General features: G+C 38.6%; 1 protein-coding gene across 8 annotated transcripts in view; it reads right to left on the bottom strand.

Annotated features, from left to right (window-relative positions):
• LOC131922418 (leukocyte surface antigen CD47-like) overlaps window positions 1-22007 on the bottom strand; it is a 44297-nt gene that overhangs the window by 8134 nt on the left and 14156 nt on the right. For 6 of the 8 annotated variants that reach the window (XM_059277205.1, XM_059277206.1, XM_059277202.1 and 3 more), the window contains 5 exons: window positions 18172-18261; window positions 9088-9195; window positions 7859-7951; window positions 4028-4123; window positions 2595-2687 (listed from right to left, as the gene is read on the bottom strand). In XM_059277205.1, coding sequence (XP_059133188.1) covers window positions 2595-2687; window positions 4028-4123; window positions 7859-7951; window positions 9088-9195; window positions 18172-18261 — 480 coding nt within the window. Of the gene's footprint in view, window positions 1-2594; window positions 2688-4027; window positions 4124-7858; window positions 7952-8222; window positions 8384-9087; window positions 9196-18171; window positions 18262-22007 lie in introns of those variants that run through there. The other 2 variants (XM_059277208.1, XM_059277209.1) reach the window with 2 other exon arrangements.

The raw sequence follows: 22007 nt of genomic DNA, 5'->3' as shown, positions 1-22007 counted from the left end.
GCTTATGATACAACTTTTCAATACCATGGCCTTCCTTTGAAGGCACACACACTTTTGCACATAAGGCTCTTGACCGGTCCATCACCATACGGATACTAGAATGTCAATTTGAGGGCAGGCCTCGCATCTGGAGCAGTGCACACTGTATGACAGCTGTTGGAAATGGCTGCCCATGAGTACACATTTGGCATTGGTTCCATAATGCTTCTCCAAATAATAGCTTTCTTGTGTATAATGCTTGCTACACATGACACACGTTGCTTTTGTAGTAAATTATACTAAAGCTAATTCATGTGATGATGATATTAATTATGGCTTTAATTATACCTACTACTCATAAAATACAGTCTAAGTGTGCAATTCAGTACAAAACAAAGGCCACCATTAAGACCACAATTTTCAAAGAACTTTGCAACATGTAAGGAAATGATAAATATGGACGGCAAAATTCCTCACACACAACATAGTGAGTGTATGTAAGATATATCTGGTTTTCTTTAGGCTGAGATCAGTTTTTATGCTTTCAGAAATAGCTCCTTTAAAGGAATGCTTATAATTGTTTTAAATCCTCAAAAAAAGAAAACTTATAGGGATCCAGTTTGGAGATATACTGTTACCAGAATACATTCTAAATCCGGGGTGGGATAGGAGAGTTTAGAATGATTAACACTATCCTCAGAAGCAATATCAGATTTTTTACTTCATTCTTTCAAAATAAAGCTTAATAGGTTAATAATTTATTGTTTTGTTTTTACAGTTTAAATATTAGAAAAAAACTATTGAAATGATCGAATATATAACCTTAGAAGAGGATCTTCTCAACATGACTGTACATTTTCTATTATAGATATAGATATTATAATTACATAAATATTAGAAATAATTTAAAGCTTCCAATATTAAAATATAATCAATAGAGAAAATGTGTACAATTTGACAAAGGTATTGCCCTAATAGCTTCTTTCTTTCCCAGATAAACCACTAATATTTTTGGTAAAGGGAAAACATGTTGTAAAACAATACTCATTTTCAAAATAATGTCTCCATGTATATTTATACATGTATTTGCAAGTAACAGTTAAGGATAGATGCCACATTAATTATTTTTGAAGACTGCAGACAATTTCTAAATTTGTTTTTACTCTAACAGTAGGTCAATATATGAAACACATTGCTTCTGTAGGTCACTAAACAAACCTTAAAATTTAAGCACCCCAAGGAAAAAAATTAAAGGATTCATGATGTTTAAATGTAACATCATGACAGCCTATTTCCCTTGTCCCAAATTGGGACACATTACTACCAACTTCCCACTCTCATAATGACTCCGACATTTGGTACCCTCTGTGGAAAGTTCTGGCGTCCTCCTTTCTAATCTCCATTTGAGCTGAGGTTCTTATTTCATTTGCAGTCATGATTAGTTTTTGATATTCCCTAATTCTCTGACCACCAGTTCTTCCAGCTCACTAATAGATGTGTCTCCTGTTCCTTTTTCTTCTGCCGCTCTTATCCAAAGCTTTCTGCATCCACACTCTTCTAACTCAAGGAGTACGTCTCTACAGCCATACTGCTTCTCTACAGCCCCACCATGTTCACTCTCCCGCTACCAAATCATTTCCATAAGAACAAATGACAAGCCAGGCAGCGGTGGCGCACGCCTTTAATCCCAGTACTCAGGAGACAGAGCCAGGTGGATCTCTGTGAGTTCGAGGCCAGCCTCGTCTACAGAGCGAGATCTAGGACAGTCTCCAAAGCTACACAGAGAAACCCTGTCTTGAAAAACCAAAACCAAACCAAATGAACAAACAAACAAACAAAAATGACAAGCTTTTCTACGTAAAAACCCAAATGCCACTAAAACTTACTAGAATAAACAAACTCAGTAATGTTGCAGGATGCAAAACCCACATATAAAACCCTATAACCATTTTATACAGCAACAGCATTGCTCAAAAAACCAAAAACCAAACTAACAAAAAAGGAAGTAATGTCAGTAACAATATCTCCAGAAAATAAAATGTCTATAAATAAATCAGGAAGTGAATGACCTCTTCAATGAAAATTATAACACACTAGTAAAAAACAGTGAAGGCCCCATACACAAATGGGAAGATACTCCATGTTCATGAATTGAAATAATCATTATTATAAAAGGTCCATATTACACAAAGTGATATAAAGATTTAATACATTGCCATCAAAATTCCAAAGTTTCTTCATAGATATAGCAAGTAATGTCACCAAAATTCATATTGAACCACAGAATATCTCAGATAGCCCAAGCAACATGGAACACTGCAATAACTCATATCAAAATATGTTACAACACCATACAACTTCCGCCTGCATGATGACAGACATAGGCATCTCAACAAGTTAATAAAGAAAAACAGCATGCCCTTTGACCCAGCAATCCTACTACCAAGGGAGCTGAAGTTGAAACAGTTACGTACTCACATATTCATTGTAACTATTCCCATAGTTATGGCATCTGTAATATATTTGCCCCTAAATTAGAAGAAACAACTAAAGCACATTCCAAGTTACATAGCTGAAATTCTTGGCAGAGGATAACAAAACCAAGACTGACTTACCCAGCCATTTCATGTAAATTAGTCCAAATAATTCTACTAGAGTTACTATGACCAAACCTGAAACTAGAAGGGAGCCATGTTTTGGCACACACTCTGTAAAAACAACAAAAAATTGTATATTATAAATGCATACAAACTGTTTAAAGAAATAAATAATATCAAGTTTTAATGAAAGTAATTATTTGAGATAAAAATTAATTATATATGCTGATTATCATTAATTCAGTCAATAAAATGATTCCAAATAGTTTTAAGAAAAAAAGCTCATGTTTTCATAACATATATATTAGGACTAATGGAAAATGCTATCCGCAAACAATTTGAATCTGGTTATTCTTAAAGTTCTTATATGAATCTAGTCATAATAATTTGGATAGCTAGAAAATACCCATGAGTATATGTAGACAATATTTTTATGCTGGCATTGAAAGTATAAACCCCATTGGAAGAATATGATATCTTAAACCAGTAAGTGTTAAGCATGTGAAGAAATGTCATTCATTGGTGCTGGTGATGCAAAATGCTGCAGCTATTTTGATATGGACAATTACAAAACTAAATATGTCCTTAGTGTACAATCCAGTGTTTACTCAAATGGAATTGATAATGTATATCCATAGAAAAATACATATGTATGTTTATAGAAATTCTATTCATAGTTACAACAAATCTAAAAGCAACCAGGGTATCATTCATTAGATGAGTGCATTAAAAAATACTATTGTGTGTCCTCACAAATATTCTACACTCAAAATAGTGAACTATGAAACCATGAAAAAGCATGGGTGTAAGAAGTCTGTATAAAAAGGTTATATACTGGCTGGGTGGCAGTGGCGCATGCCTTTAATCAATATACTGGCAGAGCTAGTATATCTCTATGAGTTTGAGGCCAGCCTGGTCTACAGAGCGAGATCCAGGGCAGGCATCAAAATTACATGGAGAAACCCTGTCTCATAAAACAAAAAAAAAAGTTATATATCATATGTTTCCAAATAAAAGACATTCTTAAAAATGAAAATTGCCTGGGATTTGTGGGGATAGAGAAATAAACAAGAAGGGAACAAGGGATTTTTACCAGTGAAGGTAGTCTATATGATAAACGCAGTGAGGAACACATCTCATATGTGTTTTCCACAGATGAAGAGGGAACAATGATGTAATCTGTGGGTGATGGTCTTCAAACAGTGGTTCATCAATTAGAACAAATGTGCTGTCCAGTTGCGGATAGTGTTGAAGAGGTGGACATGAAGTGTATATGAAAGTACATGAAGAGTATATGATGTAATTCATAGAAACTCTGTAATGTACATTGAACTTGGTTGTGAACATAAGGCATCTTTAGAAAGATAGAATTTATGTATAAAGAAAAAGAAAATTAAGATTTCTGTTCAAAAGAAATCTAAATTAAGACTCCAGAAAAACGTGACTCTTACCATTTACAGTAAGATATAGTCCTGCCATAGCGAGTACAAAGCCCGATGCCTGAAGGATTGTAAATATGATCATAGCATGAAGGGTCCTCCCAATAGCTAAGAGAAAGAAAAGGACAAAGCAGAGGCATGATGAGAAGGATGATAAGGCAGTAACATCTACTTGTGTTTGGTACAGTCAACAGCAAGGTACTATGACCAGACTGGCTTCAGTAAGTTTTCAAATGGCAGACATTTTTCCAGTGAGCTCACCCTTTCCAATAAGTGTTGGCTTCAAATTACTCAGCAGACATTCACCGTCATTGTCTTCTGAACAGGATGGAAAGTTTTAACTCCAAACCTAACAATAGAGCTGCTTTGACCATGTTTGTGTATCTTCTATCATGACCAGCTATTATGCCTGACTTCTTTGCATGCACACAAAAATTGCTTTGGTGATTACACACACGAGAGCCTCTATTATGCTTTTCCAGGATGTATGCTTTTAAAATGGAAACTTTTCAGCGTATAGCAATTCAAAAGAGACATTAAGACCCACAAAAGTGACTTTTAAAACAATAATTTTGTGTTGGGGGAAGCAGGCATATGTGGGAAGGTCAGAGGAAGATTTGTTGAAGTCCTTCCTTTCTTTCCACTATGTAAGTTCTGGGAATGAACTCAGGTTGTCATGCTTGGTGGCAGGCACTTTTACCTGCTGAACTATCTCATTGGCCCAGATGTGACTTTTTAATAACAACAACAAAAATATGTTAGAGGTTTACTTTTAAACTGTAAAAAAATAATATTGGTTATATTTTGTATATACATACTACCATCTTAAGATTAGTTTCTCCAATAACAACAGCAAAACCAAAAGCAAATCAAACCAATCCAAAACAAAATGAAAAAAAAACCTCAAAACAAAATACACACACACACACACACACACACACACACACACACACACACACAGAGAGAGAGAGAGAGAGAGAGAGAGAGAGAGAGAGAGGCTGTGGAATGTCATTCTGTATGCTGTGAATGTGTGTTGCTTTGATTGGTTGATAAATAAAATGCTGATTGGCCAGTAGCCAGGCAGGAAGTATAGGTGGGTTAAGCAGATGAGGAGAATTCTGGGAAGAGGAAGGCTGAGTCAGGAGTCACAAGCCAGATACAGAGGAAGCGAGATGACAAGGCAGAACTAAGAAAAGGTACCAAGCCACATGGCTAAACATAGATAAGAATTATGAGTTAATTTAAGTGTAAGAGCTAGTCAGTTATAAGCCTGAGCTAAGGGCTTAGAAGTTATAATTAATATAAGCTTCTGATTATTATTATAAATTTTGGGATTGCAGGGGCTTGGTGGGACCCAGAGAAACCTTCTGACTACATTTGGTGCCCAATGTGGAGCTTGAACCCATGAGATTAAGAGTCTCATGCTCTACCGACTGAGCTAGGGATGTCATTCTCTATGCTGTCAATATGTGTTGCTCTGATTGGTTGATAAATAAAACTGTTTGGCCAATAGTGAGGTAGAATAAGGTTAGGTGGGGCATTCTAAAGAGAGAGAAAGAGGAAGAAAGAGACAGAGAGTAGAGGAGACACTGCTAACCGCCACCAGGAGAAGGAAGATGTAAAGATACTGGTAAGCCACAAGCCACGTGGCAAAGTATAGATTTATAGAAATGGGTTAATTTAAGATATAAGAGCTAGCTAGCGAGAAGCCTGCTATGACCATAGTTTAAAAATAATATAAGCCGGGGCTGGAGAGATGGCTCAGAGGTTAAGAGCACTGACTACTCTTCCAGAGGTCCTGAGTTCAATTGCCAGCACCCACATGGTGGCTCACAACCATCTGTAATGAGATCTGGTGCCCTCTTCTGGCCTGCAGGGATATGCGTGAACACTGTATACATAATAAATAAATCTTTTAAAAAATAATAATAATATAAGCCTGTGTGTGTTTACTTGGGTCTGAATGGCTGCAGGACCAGCAGGTGAGGGAGATTTGTCCTGACCATGGGCCAGGCAAGACACAGGAAAACTTCCAGCTACGTATACACACAAAACCTGTGTTTAGTGTTCTTGATTTGTAACCTCATCTTATAGAAATAGTCTTCTTGATGAAAAGCATAGTGGGAGAAATGGTGTACTTATAATCTGCTTACAACTTTACTCCGCTGAAATTCAGAATGCAAAAATAATCTTGAGGTATTGCAGGCCAAGCATTCCTAACACAAACTCCTGAAATCTGATAGTAAAAATTTCCCCATTTTGGAGCATATTGGATGTTGGATCTCCTAAGTGGAGCTGTTCAAACAACACATTTTATACAACTATCTCAAACTCTGAAAAACAGAAATTCAAAATACTTCTGGCCTCAAGTATATCAGATGAGGGGTACTTAAGCTGCATATATAAAAATCACTTTTTACAAAATAAAAATGCCTTGAAGACTAAGAAGACTTTGGAATTCATCCTTATGGGAAAATGTCATTAAGAATAGCATGGATTCCCCATGATCTTTTATAAATCTCGCTTTATAATGCGGTATCATTAACCTTCATGTAGCAGACGTTCCCATCTCTGTTATTTATACCTGACTCTGCTGTGCGTGGTTTAAGATGTCACTGTCCAGTTCTTGGACTTGAAAATTATTCTTCCTCTCTCCCTCTCCTACAGTCTCTTTCCACGAGGAATCTTAAGGTCCTTGATTTTTAAATCAGTTTGAAAGAATGTTTTATTTTCATTAAAAAATTATTTTCTAGGGCCCAAAAAAAAGAATAGCATGGGAAAAATTTTAAATAAACCAAATGCTATGAAAATCAGTATTGAAACGAATGGAAAACATCCTCTCTTCTGGCAAGTTTCCATAGCGACAGAAGGTGCTATGTAGGTTTTTGAGATACAAAGGTCATCAATGGTTTTACCAAGTTAGACGCTACATGCTACACAACTTTTATGGGGTAACCACTTTCTGATAGGATTTGAAACTTGCTCAACAGGGGGACATTTCATGCCTCGTATTATAATCCTGGTCAAAAATTGCTGTGGAGTTAATTGGTCTTAGGGTAGAACCTGTTTCTGCTATTTTACTCAATGATCGTATTGTCAAATTGCCTTCTAGATATTTATTTTTATACCCACTAGACCTGTGTTGCTCTCTTCCTTTGTCAGGAAGCTTCTTTCTGCAGTGAGAAACAGTCAGATGTGAACAAGAAACTGAGTATCTGAATCTGGTGTCTTTATCACCTACCACTACCACCAGCTAGCATCACAGAACATTTTGGAAGAGTTGGAAACAATGTTGGAGCCTGGTGATAGGAAGGACTGCCATGAGTTGCTGTCTACTGTACATGATATTGCTATCGCTTTCATGAACTCATAGCTACTCTGGTTGCCTCAGCAAGACCAGCAGAAGATCAAGCCAGTCAAAGTTCTGGCATAAATGGTGTTGTTCCTAGGCTCCACCTCTCACTAAGGGGTTATTGGCAACTGATTACTGCTCTGGGGAGGGAGAATCATTGTCTTTTTGAGGACATGGCCAATGTTGGGTTTCCTACATGCCAGTGGATGGCCTCACATTCATGAACATATGGTTAGCACTAATTGGACCTGGTGTTCTATCAAATGAAAAACATAAAAAGACATGAAGTTGATATGGGGACATGTTAGTGGGACCTGGGAACAGTGAGAGGAGGAATTGGAATGGAGATTAAAATGGCACTTCATTGCACCTGTGGATGGAAGTCTCCAGAATATGAAGTTAATTAAAAAATAGAATAGAAGGTTTTCCCCAAAGTTCTGTCTTTTACATGAAAAGGTAGTTAAAATCATGCTAAAACATCAAATGCTTACCTGGCTTGAACTTATAGTACTGAAGAACTATGGGTATCACTGAAGGAGCAACAAGCAAAATAAGCCCATAGCTTTTCTTTTTTGAATAATTACCTGTTAACAAACAAAAATTTATTTTTCTGTGTGTTTCTGCTGTTTGGGAAGTTAATGTACTGAATTAATTAAGTGCATTGCCCTTAATACTGTACTCATAAAGTATGAAATGTTTAAATATTTTCTTCCAAATTTACAGTGAGTCAACATTTTTCAATTACTTCAGGCCAAACTGATGATCTAAATTTTAATGTCAGAGTCTCCTCGCGTGAAAACCTGTACTTGGCATTAGTCTTGCTGCCTTGCATAGTTCCAGATAATAAACTTGCCTTCTCAGTCCATTCATTCAGTATTCAGCTTGTCCCGAAGCCAAATCAAGTGCTCTTTCATATTGTCTACCGATTTCATCACCTCTCCAGGCCCTCACCAGCCCTGGATGCAAACAGGGCTGCCAAATCTGTGTTCTAAAGCTCCGCCTGTGCCTCGGTCTCCCTAAGGGATAGCAGTGGGGTTCTGCAGTCTGCCACGGAGTCCCAGCCTTTGCCCCACCCCCATCGGCTCCCTGCTGTTATTTCTCATTTATACTTCCATCTCTCAGCTGCAAGGACCACTTCAGATAGACACGACTCCCGTGTTCGGGGCCCATTTCCACATCCCAGCCAGTAAAGTCTGCCTCCATTAGCGGCTTGAGTGGTGGTCCTGTTTACATCCTTACCTTCCTGTCCCCAAAAACTATGACAAAAGATAAAATGCAGTTGAGGATTTAGAAGGGGAACTCTTCAACTGAGTTAAACAAGTATCTTCAATTTCAATGGCACTGCCCTTGTGAGGGAGGAAGAGAACACAAAGAACAAAGAGAACAGGGATGAGGCAGATGATGGAAGAGCAGAGAACGGAGCTACTCCCCTACGAGCTAAGGAAGCTGAGCATTGCCTGCAAACACTGAAGTCACAAGAGGCAGGAAGTGGAACACCGCCCCCCACCCCCACGCCCACTAGAGCTTCATGAAGGAACACGATGTTGAGCACATAGCATTTTCAGGCATGAGAGGTCCGGATCCTTGAGAAGTTTTCTGTTCTTTGAGGCCACATCATCCGCCGCAATCTGTCCCAACAGCTCTTGGAATCAATAGGCTCCCCTTTGGATGTCCCTTACATCAGCCATACATACTACAGTCCAGTACCTGTGCATCTTACCTGGGATAAAAAGAATGGCTCCGAGAATGACAATTATGGTGAGCAGTAGTCCAGAAGTAGATAAAAGAATAGTTTTCTTGTTCACAGGGTTGGATTTATATTTTTGTACTTAAAAAAAGACAAAAATAATTATAGGAACTTAATCAGAAATGAAGGCATTTCTATAACATATAAGGTGCAAAGACAAATTGATAATACAGTGAAATTGGATAACCCTTGAATAAAGCTCTTATCAAATTATTCACATCTTTTCATAAGGAATTGATAGATAGGGTCGTGGCAATACATATGTATTGCCATGTTGCTATATGTATAGCAATGTGAATAGTGCTTTATGTATAGCAATGTGAATGTGAATGTGAAACTTAGTTCTTATTACTTTGTAGATAAAGTCACAACATCTTTCTTAACTGGGGCATTTTTAAGTTTCTATATTAATCTTTTTCTGTGGGGGTGACTATGCATGATTACACTAGAACTTTGAGTGGAATCCCTAAATTCCACACAGTAATATCCCCCAGTTATATGCCACGCAAAGTATCTTTAGATATTGTTAGTCATTCCAGACTGACCACACAGCAGTGATTCACACAAGACTCATGGGCGGTAACTAGTTAATTAGCAATATAGGAAAAAGAGAACCAAGCTCCATTCTATATAAAAGTAGTAAAGCACCTAGAAATTCAGGGAAATTTATTTTGTAAAAGAACACTAAATATTGAGCGAATCACATCCTGGTGAAATTCTGATAGAGAAAAATGCCTAAAACTTACAACTGAGATGTTGAAATAAAAGCACACTGCCAGGGTTCCAGAGAATTCATCATAGAATTACTGCTCCTAACACAGGCTTATCCTCATGTGCCTCTACCCACCCTGAGACAACAGGATTAACAGCACTTTCTTTTTCTCTCTGTTGAACTTCTTTTTTCTTTTCTTTTCTTTTTTTGCTAAATGTGAAATTAGTTACACACACACACACACACACACACACACACACACACACACACACACACACATGCTTGTCTGCTTGCCTGAGTTTATATGCACTAAATGCATGCAGGAACCCATAAAGGTCAGAAGAGGGCATTTCAATTTCTAGAACTGGAGTTACAGACGGTTGTGAGCCAGCATGTGGGTTCTGGAAACAGATCTGTAAATGTTCTTCACTGTTGAGCCCTTTCTCACATCTTTCATCATAAATGCCAATATTTCTGTATGTTCTCTGATCTCTTTCAGCCTTCCCTTAGCGTGAACCTCCCTTGCATTTTCAAGCTTCTATTCTTTTCATAGTTGTGGATCAAACGTGGGTCCCCATTTGTGAAGACCTAGAATAGTGATGATTGTACCTGCTCTTAGACATCCATTTCCAGGATTTGGACACACACACACACACACACACACACACACACACACACACACTCACACACACACAAATAAGTGAAAAAAAACCTTAAAATAGATTTATAGAGGAAATAACTGATTGTAACTTAGAGTATTGAACAAAGGTGTTATGGAAGAGGAAGAATCCCCCCCTCCCCCGTACCCCATGCTCTCAGTCAGTCTACAAGTAAAAGGAAAAATGAAAATTCCCAGAAGGCAATAAAAACAAAATTCTGGACTACAGACTCACAAATTTCATGAAGCAGTTACCCAGGATAAACACCCAGTCTCTCTGTGCCACCCTGTGCTACTGCCAATTAAGCTGGGAACGGAAGGGAGCATATCAAATTTCTCTGCTGGGAAGAGTTAGAAAATTTCATAGCCACTGTTCCAAAATCCAAAGCACCCTCTCAACCCACTAGGAGCGCAAGACCCATAGAACCACAGAGTCATGTGGACACCTGGGAGTGCTGGCCTGAACTGGAACTCAGTAGAGCAAGTGCTCTTAAGCCCAAACCACTGACACGGGTATCACAAGTCCTAGTGAGATGACAGTTTCTACCTGCATGAGAAAATACACACTTGGGTCTGGCCACATCAGAAGCTCAAGCATTGAGATTGACAGTAGAGAAAGTTGGGGTGCACAGAACAAGCTGAAGTCCGGAGATGGCTGGATGACAAGTGTTGGAAGTGACACCCCATGCTGAGGGACAGAAAACTCTCAAGGGAGCTTTTACCCATGTTGACACTAGGACAGTGATTCAACCTAAGAGGCAACTTGTCCAAACACCACTGAGACACTGCACACCGTCCTATCTAGTCAAACTGGGTTGAATCGGAAACATAGGTGGCCAGCTGTCACACTACCAGTGTTAGCTCTAAGACAACTCAGAGAGGGGAATAGATATTTACTAATGTTATGATATTTTTGCTTTTATTTCATGTAGGTATTTTTTTTAGTCTTCATGCGTGCACACTGTTTTATGTTTGCTTCCTATTGCTAGAATGTACCCCATGACCACAAGCAACTTGGAAAGGAAAGGGTTTATTTCAGTCATAGCTTATCGTTCATCATGAAGAGAGGTTAAGGCAGAACTTCAAGGCAGTAACTGAAGCAGAGGCCTTGAGGGAACGCTGCTTATTGGCTTACTCCTCAGTTTGAACAGCCTGCTTTCTTATACAATCCAGGATGAGCTGTCCAAGGGCTACCACCCCCAGAGGGCTGTGCCCTGCCACATCAATGACTAGCCAAGAAAATGTCCCACAGACTTGTTAGCCTCCGTATCTGACAGAGGAACTTTCTCAACTGAGATTTTCTCTTCCCAGGTTATGCTGGACTATGTAGAGTTGACAAAAACTATCCAACATATAGACATATTCATTTTGCTTTAGTTTTTAAAAAAATATTGCTTAGTTAGGTTTTATGATGACTCTGCTTTTACACCTATTCTAGTCTATTCTCTTTACTACATTTTTTATCCACAACCCATATACTTTGTGTCTCTTAACTAATTTTTTTTCTCTTTCCCATACCCTCTCCACAAACTTCTTGATTATGACTTTCATTAGATTTAATAATCTTCAAACTCATCTCTCCTCACCACATCCCAACTCTCTGTGCTGGTTATTTTTTGTCAATTTGATACAAGCTAGGATCCTCTAGGAAGAGGGATCTTTAATTGAGAAAGTGCCTCCATCAGATTGGCTGGTGGACAAGTCTATGGGGCAATTTTAAAAAATTAATGATTAATGTGAGAGGGCCCAGCTCTCTGTAGGGAGTGGTCCTGGGCTGTATAAGAAAGCGGTCTGGATAAGCCATGGGGAGTAAGCCAGTCAGTAGCACTCCTGCATGGCCGCTTCTTCAGTTTTTGCCTCCAGGTTCCTGTCTGGAGTTCCTGCCCTGACTTTCTTTCATGATGGACTGTAAGCTGTAAGCTGGAATAAACCCTCTACTTTCAAGTCCCTTTTGGTGAGAGTGCCTTTCACAGCAAAAAAAAAAAAAAAAAACTAGGACCCCCTTCCTCCTAATAACTTTTCCCTTATCCATTTTTTGCTAGTTTTTTTATAGTAATTCCCAGTCTTACTTATTTTCTGTCTAGTCTTGCGTCCAGTAATAATATCCTAGCATTCCTCCTCTTACAATCCTGTTCCATATTCTCTATAAGTTATTGGAGTTGAAGGAATGGTTGTTTTGAATACTATTAATGTACTTTCTTAGAGAGTTTATTAAAAATTATAGTTGATTCTGCAATTAATATTCTACTTCCAAAGTGGTTGTGGAGACTGCATTTTGTACCCCAAGATTCTGGCTACTAAACTATGTCCTGGGACCAAACTCAACTCCAATAAGACCCAGCTCCACTTGAACACTATAAATGCTTCAATACCGAAAAACTATGTGTTATTTTTTTTAATTCAATCAGTGGCCTAATCTAAGATATGTAAGTCCCAATGCAAAAATACAAGCAGTAAGAAAAACCAATGAAAGCACATTTATCTATACTAACATTTGACAATTAGATGTTAAGCCAAAATTAGTCAAAAGAAATAAAGAAGGCCACTTTGTGTTGATTAAGGTAACAACTAATCAAGGAACTACTACAGTTCTAAATTTGAGCTGTGCATCCACATGCTCGGTTTCATAAAGCAAACACTACTGGAAAGGACAGATAATAATGGATGATGGCAGTAACCCAGTTTCATCAGTAGACTGGCCATCGTCAAAGAACCATCATACTTAAATGACATTATAGATCAAATGGACTTATCAGACATCTACAGAATATTCCACTCAAAGACTGTAGAATACTCATTGTTCCCAGGAGCTCAGGCAATGCTCTATAAAATAGACCATATTTTAGGACACAAAGCAACTCTTAGCAAATATAAGAAAATTGAATTCCTTATATTCTATCTAATCACAGTGTAGTAAAACTAGACATCATCAACAAGGAGAATTACAGAAGACGTAAAAGCTCATGGAGACGGAATAATCCACAATTGAATAATGAGTAGGCTACTGAGGAAACGGGGAGAAATTAAAAAGTTCTTAGAAATGAATGATACTGAAAACACAGTATATTAGAACCAGTAGAATACAATGAAAGCCATCCTAAGAGGGAGCCATATAACTATAGAAATCTTAGAGTCAGGAAAGTGTAAATAAATAAATGGATCACTTGGGGAGGGTCTTAGGAAAATAAGAACAAGATCAGCCCAGATTAGAAGATGGAAAGAATTCAATGCAATGGAAAACGAAAAACAAAACAAAGAATCATTTGAACAAAGACCTGGTTTTGAAAAAAATTTAAATTGATATAGCCTTGGACAAACTAATGAAAAGAAAGAGAGAAGATGAAATCTCATGAAATTAGAGATGAAAGGGGAACATTACAACAGATGCCAATAATTAATTTAGAAGTGTACAATGAAAATCTACATTTCAAAAAATTTTAAAACCTCAAAAAAATGGATAAATCTCTAGACACATATGACTTACCATGATTAAATCAACAGCATGTAAATGAGAACTAGTGATACAAGAAAAAGGTTTTTAAAAATATGTTATAAACAACTTAAACATATCTATAACTAAGTGGGTATGTTGGCGCAAGCCTTTAAACTCAGATCTCTGCAGCCAGAGGCTGATGATCTCTGAGTTCAAAGACAACCTGCTCTACATAGTATCAGGCCAGGTGGGTTTACATAGAGAAACAGAAAGTTCCCTCTTGAAATCTAGCCGATCTTTAAAGAAATAACATCAGCGCTCCTTACATTATTTGATTAAGCAGACAGGGAAGGGGAATAATGAACTCAGTTTACGCAGCTAGTTTTATCCTGATACCAAACCAGGTAAAGTCAAATTTATAGGTCAATCTCAATGATGAACAAAACCACAGAAGTTTCTCAGTTATATATCAGCAAAACAAACTCAACAACACATGATCAAATCTCCAGCTCTCCAGGGTTGCAAGTATGGTTTACCAAACTCAAGTCAGTCAACAGAATCCAGGACTGCAACACATGAACACATCAATAGATTCAGAAAAACTTATGACAAAAAACACCCAACATCCTTCCCAAAACAGAAAAGACAAAACAAACAAAAATAGAAGAAGCATACTTTGTCATACTAAATGCTATTGTGTGTCAAATGTATACCCAACATCATACTAACTGGAGAGCTCAAAGCATTTCCCTTAAAGTTGGGAAAAAGACAGGGGCGGCCACTTTCTCCACTCCTATTTGATGTTGATGCATTAGCTAGATTTAGTCTTGAAGTCTTAGCTAGAGAAAAAGGATGAGAGAAAGGAACTAAAAGGGTTCAGATAGGAAAGAAAGAAATCCAATTTTTCACTTTCAGATGACAAATTCTGTACATACGATAGACTCCACCCTGTAGAATATATTTGGAGCAAATAAACACTTTCAACAAAGCCACAAGATGGAAAACCATCATATAAAAATCAGTAGCCTTCATAAATGTCAATAAATAACTTGTTGAAAAACCAGAAACCAAATCCACCAACAGCAGCTTAAAGAGTCCTTGAGAATACACCTAAAAAGGGAAGTGAAAGACCCTTCCAATGAAAATATAAAAACTCTGAAGAAAGAAATTAAAGAAATGGCATGGTGGAAAGGCCTCTCATGCTCATGAAACAGGAGAATTTATTAATTGCAAAACTGGCAGTCTACAGATTCAATGCAATTCTCACCAAAATTCCAATGATTTTTTTTTCCACAGAAGCAGAAAAAAAATTAAATTCACAGGAAACACAAAAGATCCCAGACAGTCAAAGAAATCTTGACCAGAAAGAACACTGCTGATTTCAACTTATACTTCAGATTCACTGCGATAAAAATAGAGTGGTAGTTGAATAAAACTGACATGTAAGTGAATGAAATAGAATACAGGATTCAGAAATAAAAACACACAGCTACAGTGTCCTGATTTTTGACAACTATGTCAGAAACATGCATTGGAGAAAAGACTGTACAACCAGTGGTGCTGGGAAAACTGGATATCCACGTGTAGAAGCATGAAACACAGTCTGTATCTCACATTCAGTATAAAAATTCAGTATGATATTGTTTGATCAGAGACCGTGATATAAAAATCTGGAACTCAAGCTGGGCTGTGGTGGCGCACACCTTTAATCCCAGCACTCGGGAGGCAGAGGTAGGCGGATCTCTGTGAGTTCGAGGCCAGCCTGGACTACCAAGTGAGTTCCAGGAAAGACGCAAAGCTACACAGAGAAACCCTGTCTCAAAAAACAAAAAACAAAAAACAAAAAACAAAAAACAAACAAACAAACAAAAATCTGGAACTCTGGAATTTTTAAGGGAAAATATTTCAAGACATAGGCATAAGTGAAGGTTTTCTGGATGGAAACCCATTAACTGAGGCAGTAAAACCAAGAATTAAAATACAGGACTGTGTGAAATAAAAATTCTTCCTGCATAGCAAATGAAACAAGCGAGTGAGACGTCAGTCTACGATGTGGGAGAGAGCCTTTGCTAAATGATATATACAATATATAAGGATCTCAGTCATAAAACACCAAGTAGTCAAATATCCCAAACACTAAGTGGGCTAATGAAATAAACAGTTCTCAAAAGATGAAATATGAATGGCCAGAAACATACGGCACAATCTTCAACATCTTTAGACAGCATTTCATTTAGACAAATGAAATTGACATGGAGATACCATTTTACCCCAGTTAGAATGGCTGTCACTAAGAAAACAAGAGGGGAAGCTGGGAAGACATACAGAGGAACACTGCTGGTGTCTCATGACAGCTGCCACTGTCAGGCCTTATTCATGTCTTCTCCCATTTAGACACAACCTGGGAACGTTTCTGAAGTCACTAAGCATTTCCAGAGCCCCGTGCATTGGGCAAAACTCTTCAAGATCACGATGAGGAAAACCACAGAGACAGCTGACCCAAGCTGCTGGGAGGTCATGGACTCTGTCTGTCAGCTGAGGAACATGCATGGGACGGAACTAGGCCCTCTGAATGTGGGTGACAGTTATGTGGCTAAATCTGTCTGGGGAGCCCCTGGGCAGTGGGACCAGGACTTATTCTGGGTGCATGAAATGGGTTTTTGGAGCCCATTCCCTATGATGGGATACCTTGGTCAGCCTTGACATGGGCAGAGGGGCTTGGTCCTGCCTCAACTTGGTATGCCAGACTTTGACTCCCCAAGGGAGGCCTTACTCTCTCTGAAGAGTGGATGGGGGGGGTGAGATGGAGGGAGGTGAGGGGGGCGGGAGAAGGGGAGGGAGGGGTAATTAGGATTGGTAGTAAAATGAAAAAAAAAAACTTTTTAATAAATAAATAAATAAGCTCTTCAAATAAACTGCCAGTCATGTCCTGTCTGTTTTTATGTCTCACTGTTTTCGTGTCACACACACAGCCTCACCCTTCCTAGGAAAAACTTGATCCACTACCCAGCAGGCCTCCTCTGCAGTGATTCACCAGCGCTCACCTCTCTAAAGGCTGAGGAGCAAGTTTAATGAGCGTGCTTTCCTCTTTACCTGTAGAAGTGTTTCCTGGCCTTCAGTGGCTGTATCAGGGGGCTCAGAGGGTGAGCAGATCTTACATTTTACAAGTTTGAAAGTTTAGTCCGTTAGCTCAGAACTTCAGTAATTTAACAACTTCCCTTTACCAAATTTCAAATTTGGTAAACATGGTTGAGCATAACCCTCACCCCCAATTGAAATGCACATAATCAATCACTTTGTGTCATTTTCTTATTTCTGTGACCAAAAGGCTGACACAAAGCATGGGGCGGAGGGCCCCTTTCGGCTCATGGTTGGAGGGGACACTCCATCCTGTCAGGGAAGGGTGGCTGTGAGTGGAGCATGAGGCCACTTCTTCATGTCTAGACAGATCAGGAAGCAAAGACTAATCAGCAAGTTGGACTGGCCTATGAACCTCAATGACCATCCGCCCCAGTCTGCTTTGTCCAGGGAAGCCCCACATCCCAAATAAATGTGCCACAACCTACAAAAAAAGTCACCTTAACTGGTGACCAAGTGTTCAAATGCATGAATGAGTCTATGGAGCACATTTCACATTCAAACTATATCACCTTGTGTGGACAATTCTGAACTGTACACACACACACACACACACACACACACACACACACACACACACATACACACACAAGACACAGCATCAGGTTTGACCCTCAGAGACTTGGCTACATGGCTGCCAAAGCAAGATCACAGAGCACAGTTCCCCCTGGCTGCTGCAGGGGATACAGGGCTGCATGATAGTACAAACAGCAAACTGGAGAAACTAAGTGTGGCATCGCAGGGCGCCAGAACATAGGATTCTGTCTTCACACTAATGTAGCCAATGACTATCTGTTTACCAAATAAAATTACACTTGTTAATACGACAGTGCTGCAGGAGTTTTAGATGGTCTAAATAGTATTTACAATATTCTCTTTAAAAAGATCTTTTTAAAACACAACAAAACATTATCTTACAAAATCAATAGTAGCGATATGTCAGGGACAGTATATAATTCATTAAGACTATTACTATTCAAACCATGTACATATTCTTATTTATCAAAACATGACTCTTCCTAATGCAGCTGAATTACACAGTATTTCACTTTAATACTCATGGAAATAACAGTTTTATCATTAAAATATAAATGAAAACTAGAAGTAAATACTTACTTAAAATACTAAATTGTGCCCAGAAGAAAAGTACAGTCAGAAATGGGGAAATAATAATGAGAATATATTCACTTAAAGGAAACCATGAAGCTGAAGGGAAAGAAAACAAAAATCATAGTTAGTATTTACTGTAATTAAAGACCATTAACAGTCTCAAATATATTTTCATTATACATATGGAAGATTAAAATAATTAAAAGCTGTAGCCACAGTTTATATACATTTATATACAAAATAAATTTTACGTATGATTTGCTCATATAACAACAAATTTTATTTAGGATGCCCAATGCTCTAGTTACTTGAGTATATCTCCTCAGTCTCCTGACCCTCATTCTGTGGAAGCATAGTACAGATGTTGAGAAAATGCTCTCACCACACATCCAGGCCTGAAAACCTATTCTGACTCACAATCTGTGTGATAATAGACAGCATTTGAGCACCTCTGCTTGTCACTGTCCTTAATTGCTGCCAGGAAAAACACTGGCTGTACCTACTCCTCAGCAGATGGCTTTGATTGTTAAGGATAATATGTGTAAAGGGTTGAAGGCAAAGGTTGGATCTTTTTTTTAACTATTGAAAATAGATTTTTTTTCTCATACAATATGTCCTGAGTATAATTTCCCCTCCCTCTACTCTTCCCTGTTCCTCATCCCTTCTCTTCAGATCCACACCTTTTCTGTCGCTCATTAGAAAAGAACAGACTCCTAAGAGACAACAACCAAATGTGACAAATTAAAATATAATAAGATGAAGCAAAAACTTTCATATCAAAATTGGACATGGAAACTGAACAGGAGGAAAAGAGTCCCAAGAGCAGGCAAAAGAGTCAAAGACCCACTCATTCTCATAGTCAGGAGTCCCATAATATTAAACTAAAAACTGTAAAATATACACAGAAGACCTGGGGCAGACCTATGTTGGCCCTGTGCTTGCCGCTTCAGTCTCTGTGAGCTCATATGTGCCCTGTGTAGTTGATTTAGAAGGCTGTGTTCTCCTGGTGTCCTCCATCTCCTCTGGCTCTCACAATTTTTCCTGCCTTTTCTTCTACAGGATTCCCTGAGCCCTGAGGAGAGGGATTTGGTGGAGACCTCCAATTTAGATTTTTTTCTCCACATAATGTCAGGTGGTAGCTCTCTACTTCTCTTCTGCTGCTGAAGAAAGCCTCTCTGACGATGACTGGGTAAGGCACTGATCTATGAGTATAGCAGAATATCATTAGGAATCATTTTATCGCTTTTTGTTGTTGTTGTTGTTTTCACAGTTGTGTTTGGTTTTTACCCAAGGTCTTTGGGCTATCTAGTTCTTGGTTACCCAAGCAATGTTGAATGGGTTCCTTCTCATGGAATGGGCCTTAAGTCAAGTCAGACATTAGTTACTACTCCCGTAAGTTCTGTGCCATCATTGCCCTAGCATATTTTTCAGGCAGGACAGATGGTAGGTCATAGGTTCTGTGGCTGGGTTGGTGTCTATGTTTCTCTTTTGATAGCCTGCAGAGTACCTTCCCATACCAAAGAGACTAGAACACAGGGCTGAAGGCTCCAAGTAGGCACCAGCTTGACTTCTCCATGTTCAATGAGTTATGTGGATGTTGTCTTCAGCAATGGAGTCCCACTGTCAGTTTGCAGAGAGCAACCCTTTGTCTAGCATCAGCCTAAGGTGTTTGTAGAGCCTCTTCCTTCTCCCCTTCCCTCTCTCTTCACATGGCTCAGCTCAGCCTGATCACGTTCACTCCAGAGTCTCCCAGGTGTCCCTGCCTCTGACTATGCTCTCTCTCATGTCTACGTTATTTTTTTCTCCTCCACCATACCTAGGAGCAGTCATGTCCTTCCTTTATTATTTCTTTTTTTTCATTAAGTAAGGAAGAGTGAACTATTTACTACTGGAAAGGCAAAGAAATAATATTAAGAGGATGTGGTCTGTGAATAAGTGTTTAATTTTTGCTTCCAAGCCTAAGCATTATTAACACCCAGGACCTTACTTCTTGAACAACAACAACAACAACAGAAAGAACAACTTGAAAAAGTAAGGGGATCACCCTAATCAACTGAACATATCTCTGCTTCCCCTGTGTACTTTCGAGTACACACAGGTACTTGAAAACTTCCACTTTATCACTGGGCTACAGCCCAAGCCCCCAGTTTAATGAAAAGTAAGAGATTACTAATAACACCTAATGATAAAACAGAACACTCAAAACACAAGCACTGAGATTCCAGGTCAGTTCTTCTGATGACTAGGAAGTGATTATTTGGCCGATAGTAAGTACATGCAGTGTGAGTATCTTAGAAAAATGAATGGATTATGTTCTGGGTAAGATGGAGTTGAATGGCACAAGATTTCATTATAATACATAGAAGGTGCTCAATTAAAACTTGTGAATTATTTATTTCTGAAATTTGCTACTTGGGTCAGAATTGACAGTGTATACATAAGTAAAATCATGGATATGAAGCCATGGATATTCAGTGGCTATCATGCTATACTCAGATTTGGTTTGGTTGCTTACAAAGTTCTTTTACAAAAAAAAGCATAGCATAGTAGTTTTGTATCCAGAGAAGTCTAGGTTAAAAATCTGGCTATAATGCTGACCATGTCAAAGTATCTTAAATCTTTTTTGCTTCCCTAGTGTGTTAAACAGAAATAGTAAGATCTGCATCTATGTCCTAGAGGGATTTTATATTTGTGTGCATATTGTTTTTCCAGGGTCACAGCCCATATCCCAGACTGGCTTCAGACTCATGAACTCCATCCATGCCTTAGATTCCAGAATGCTGGCATTGAGGTCTGCACTAGCTGCCTGGTTTATCTTAGAGCTGTTGAGAAGAACAGGGACATAACATACCTCAAACATTTGCTCAAATAAATTTTATGTCATTCTACTTTTCTTATTTTCACTGTAATGACATCTGTAAAATCAAAAGTGACATCTGTGTCTTCATTGAATCTAGAGTGTCCACCTTAGCATCTCATACATTTTACTCAATAAAGCTTTGTCAAGGGAGAGAGCTGCTACGTATAATTCAATTTTTCCTGTGGTGCACATGATATTCTCAATTTACTGTCAAAAACTGGGGGCCTGATATATTGACATTCTTTTCTCAAGCTAGGAAATGATGAAGCATAGAGAAAGGTGTTACGATACAAGTCCTCTGCTTTCCACAGTGCTACATCATGGACTGGTATGAAAGGCATACAAAACTGTCTTGCAGTGTTGCTACAGTCAGTTTTGACACTCAAAAGCAATGAGAGATTGCCAGTACTTGCTTTCTAATGAGTAATTTCTACTGCTCATTTATGCTTGCATTTAAAACAAAGAAAAAAAAACCCCACCATAGTCAAAATGGCTTTGTCTTGGGGTTTTTATTGCTGTCATAAAACACCATGACCAAAATCACCTTGGAGAGAAAAGGGTATATTTCATCTTATATCTTGCATCTCTTGGGTCACACTCTATCACCAAGGAAGTCAGGACAGGAAATCAAGGTAGGAACCTGGAGGCAGGCACTGAAGCAGAGTCCATGGAGGAATGCTGTTTAATAACGACTTGCTTCTCCTGGCTTGTTCTGTTTGGTTTCATACACCATTTCGGACTACCTGCCCAGGGGTGGCACTGCTCTCAGTGAGCTTGCCTTCACCACATCAATCATTAACCAGGAAACTGCACTGCAGACTTGTCCATAGAAAAATACTACAGAGGTGTTTTATCAATTGAAAGTCTCTCCTCCAAATGACTCTAGCTTGTGTCAAACTGACATAAGACTAATCACAACAGGCCTCTAATGCCAAAAATCTCCTAAGGCTTCAGGATGCATAAATACTGCTCTTGAAACAAG

This window comes from Peromyscus eremicus, chromosome 12 (genome assembly GCF_949786415.1).
Source record: "Peromyscus eremicus chromosome 12, PerEre_H2_v1, whole genome shotgun sequence".
Taxonomy (NCBI): Eukaryota; Metazoa; Chordata; class Mammalia; order Rodentia; family Cricetidae; genus Peromyscus; species Peromyscus eremicus.
Note: the sequence above shows the minus strand (reverse complement) of the source record. Positions and strands in the feature narration are given on the sequence as shown.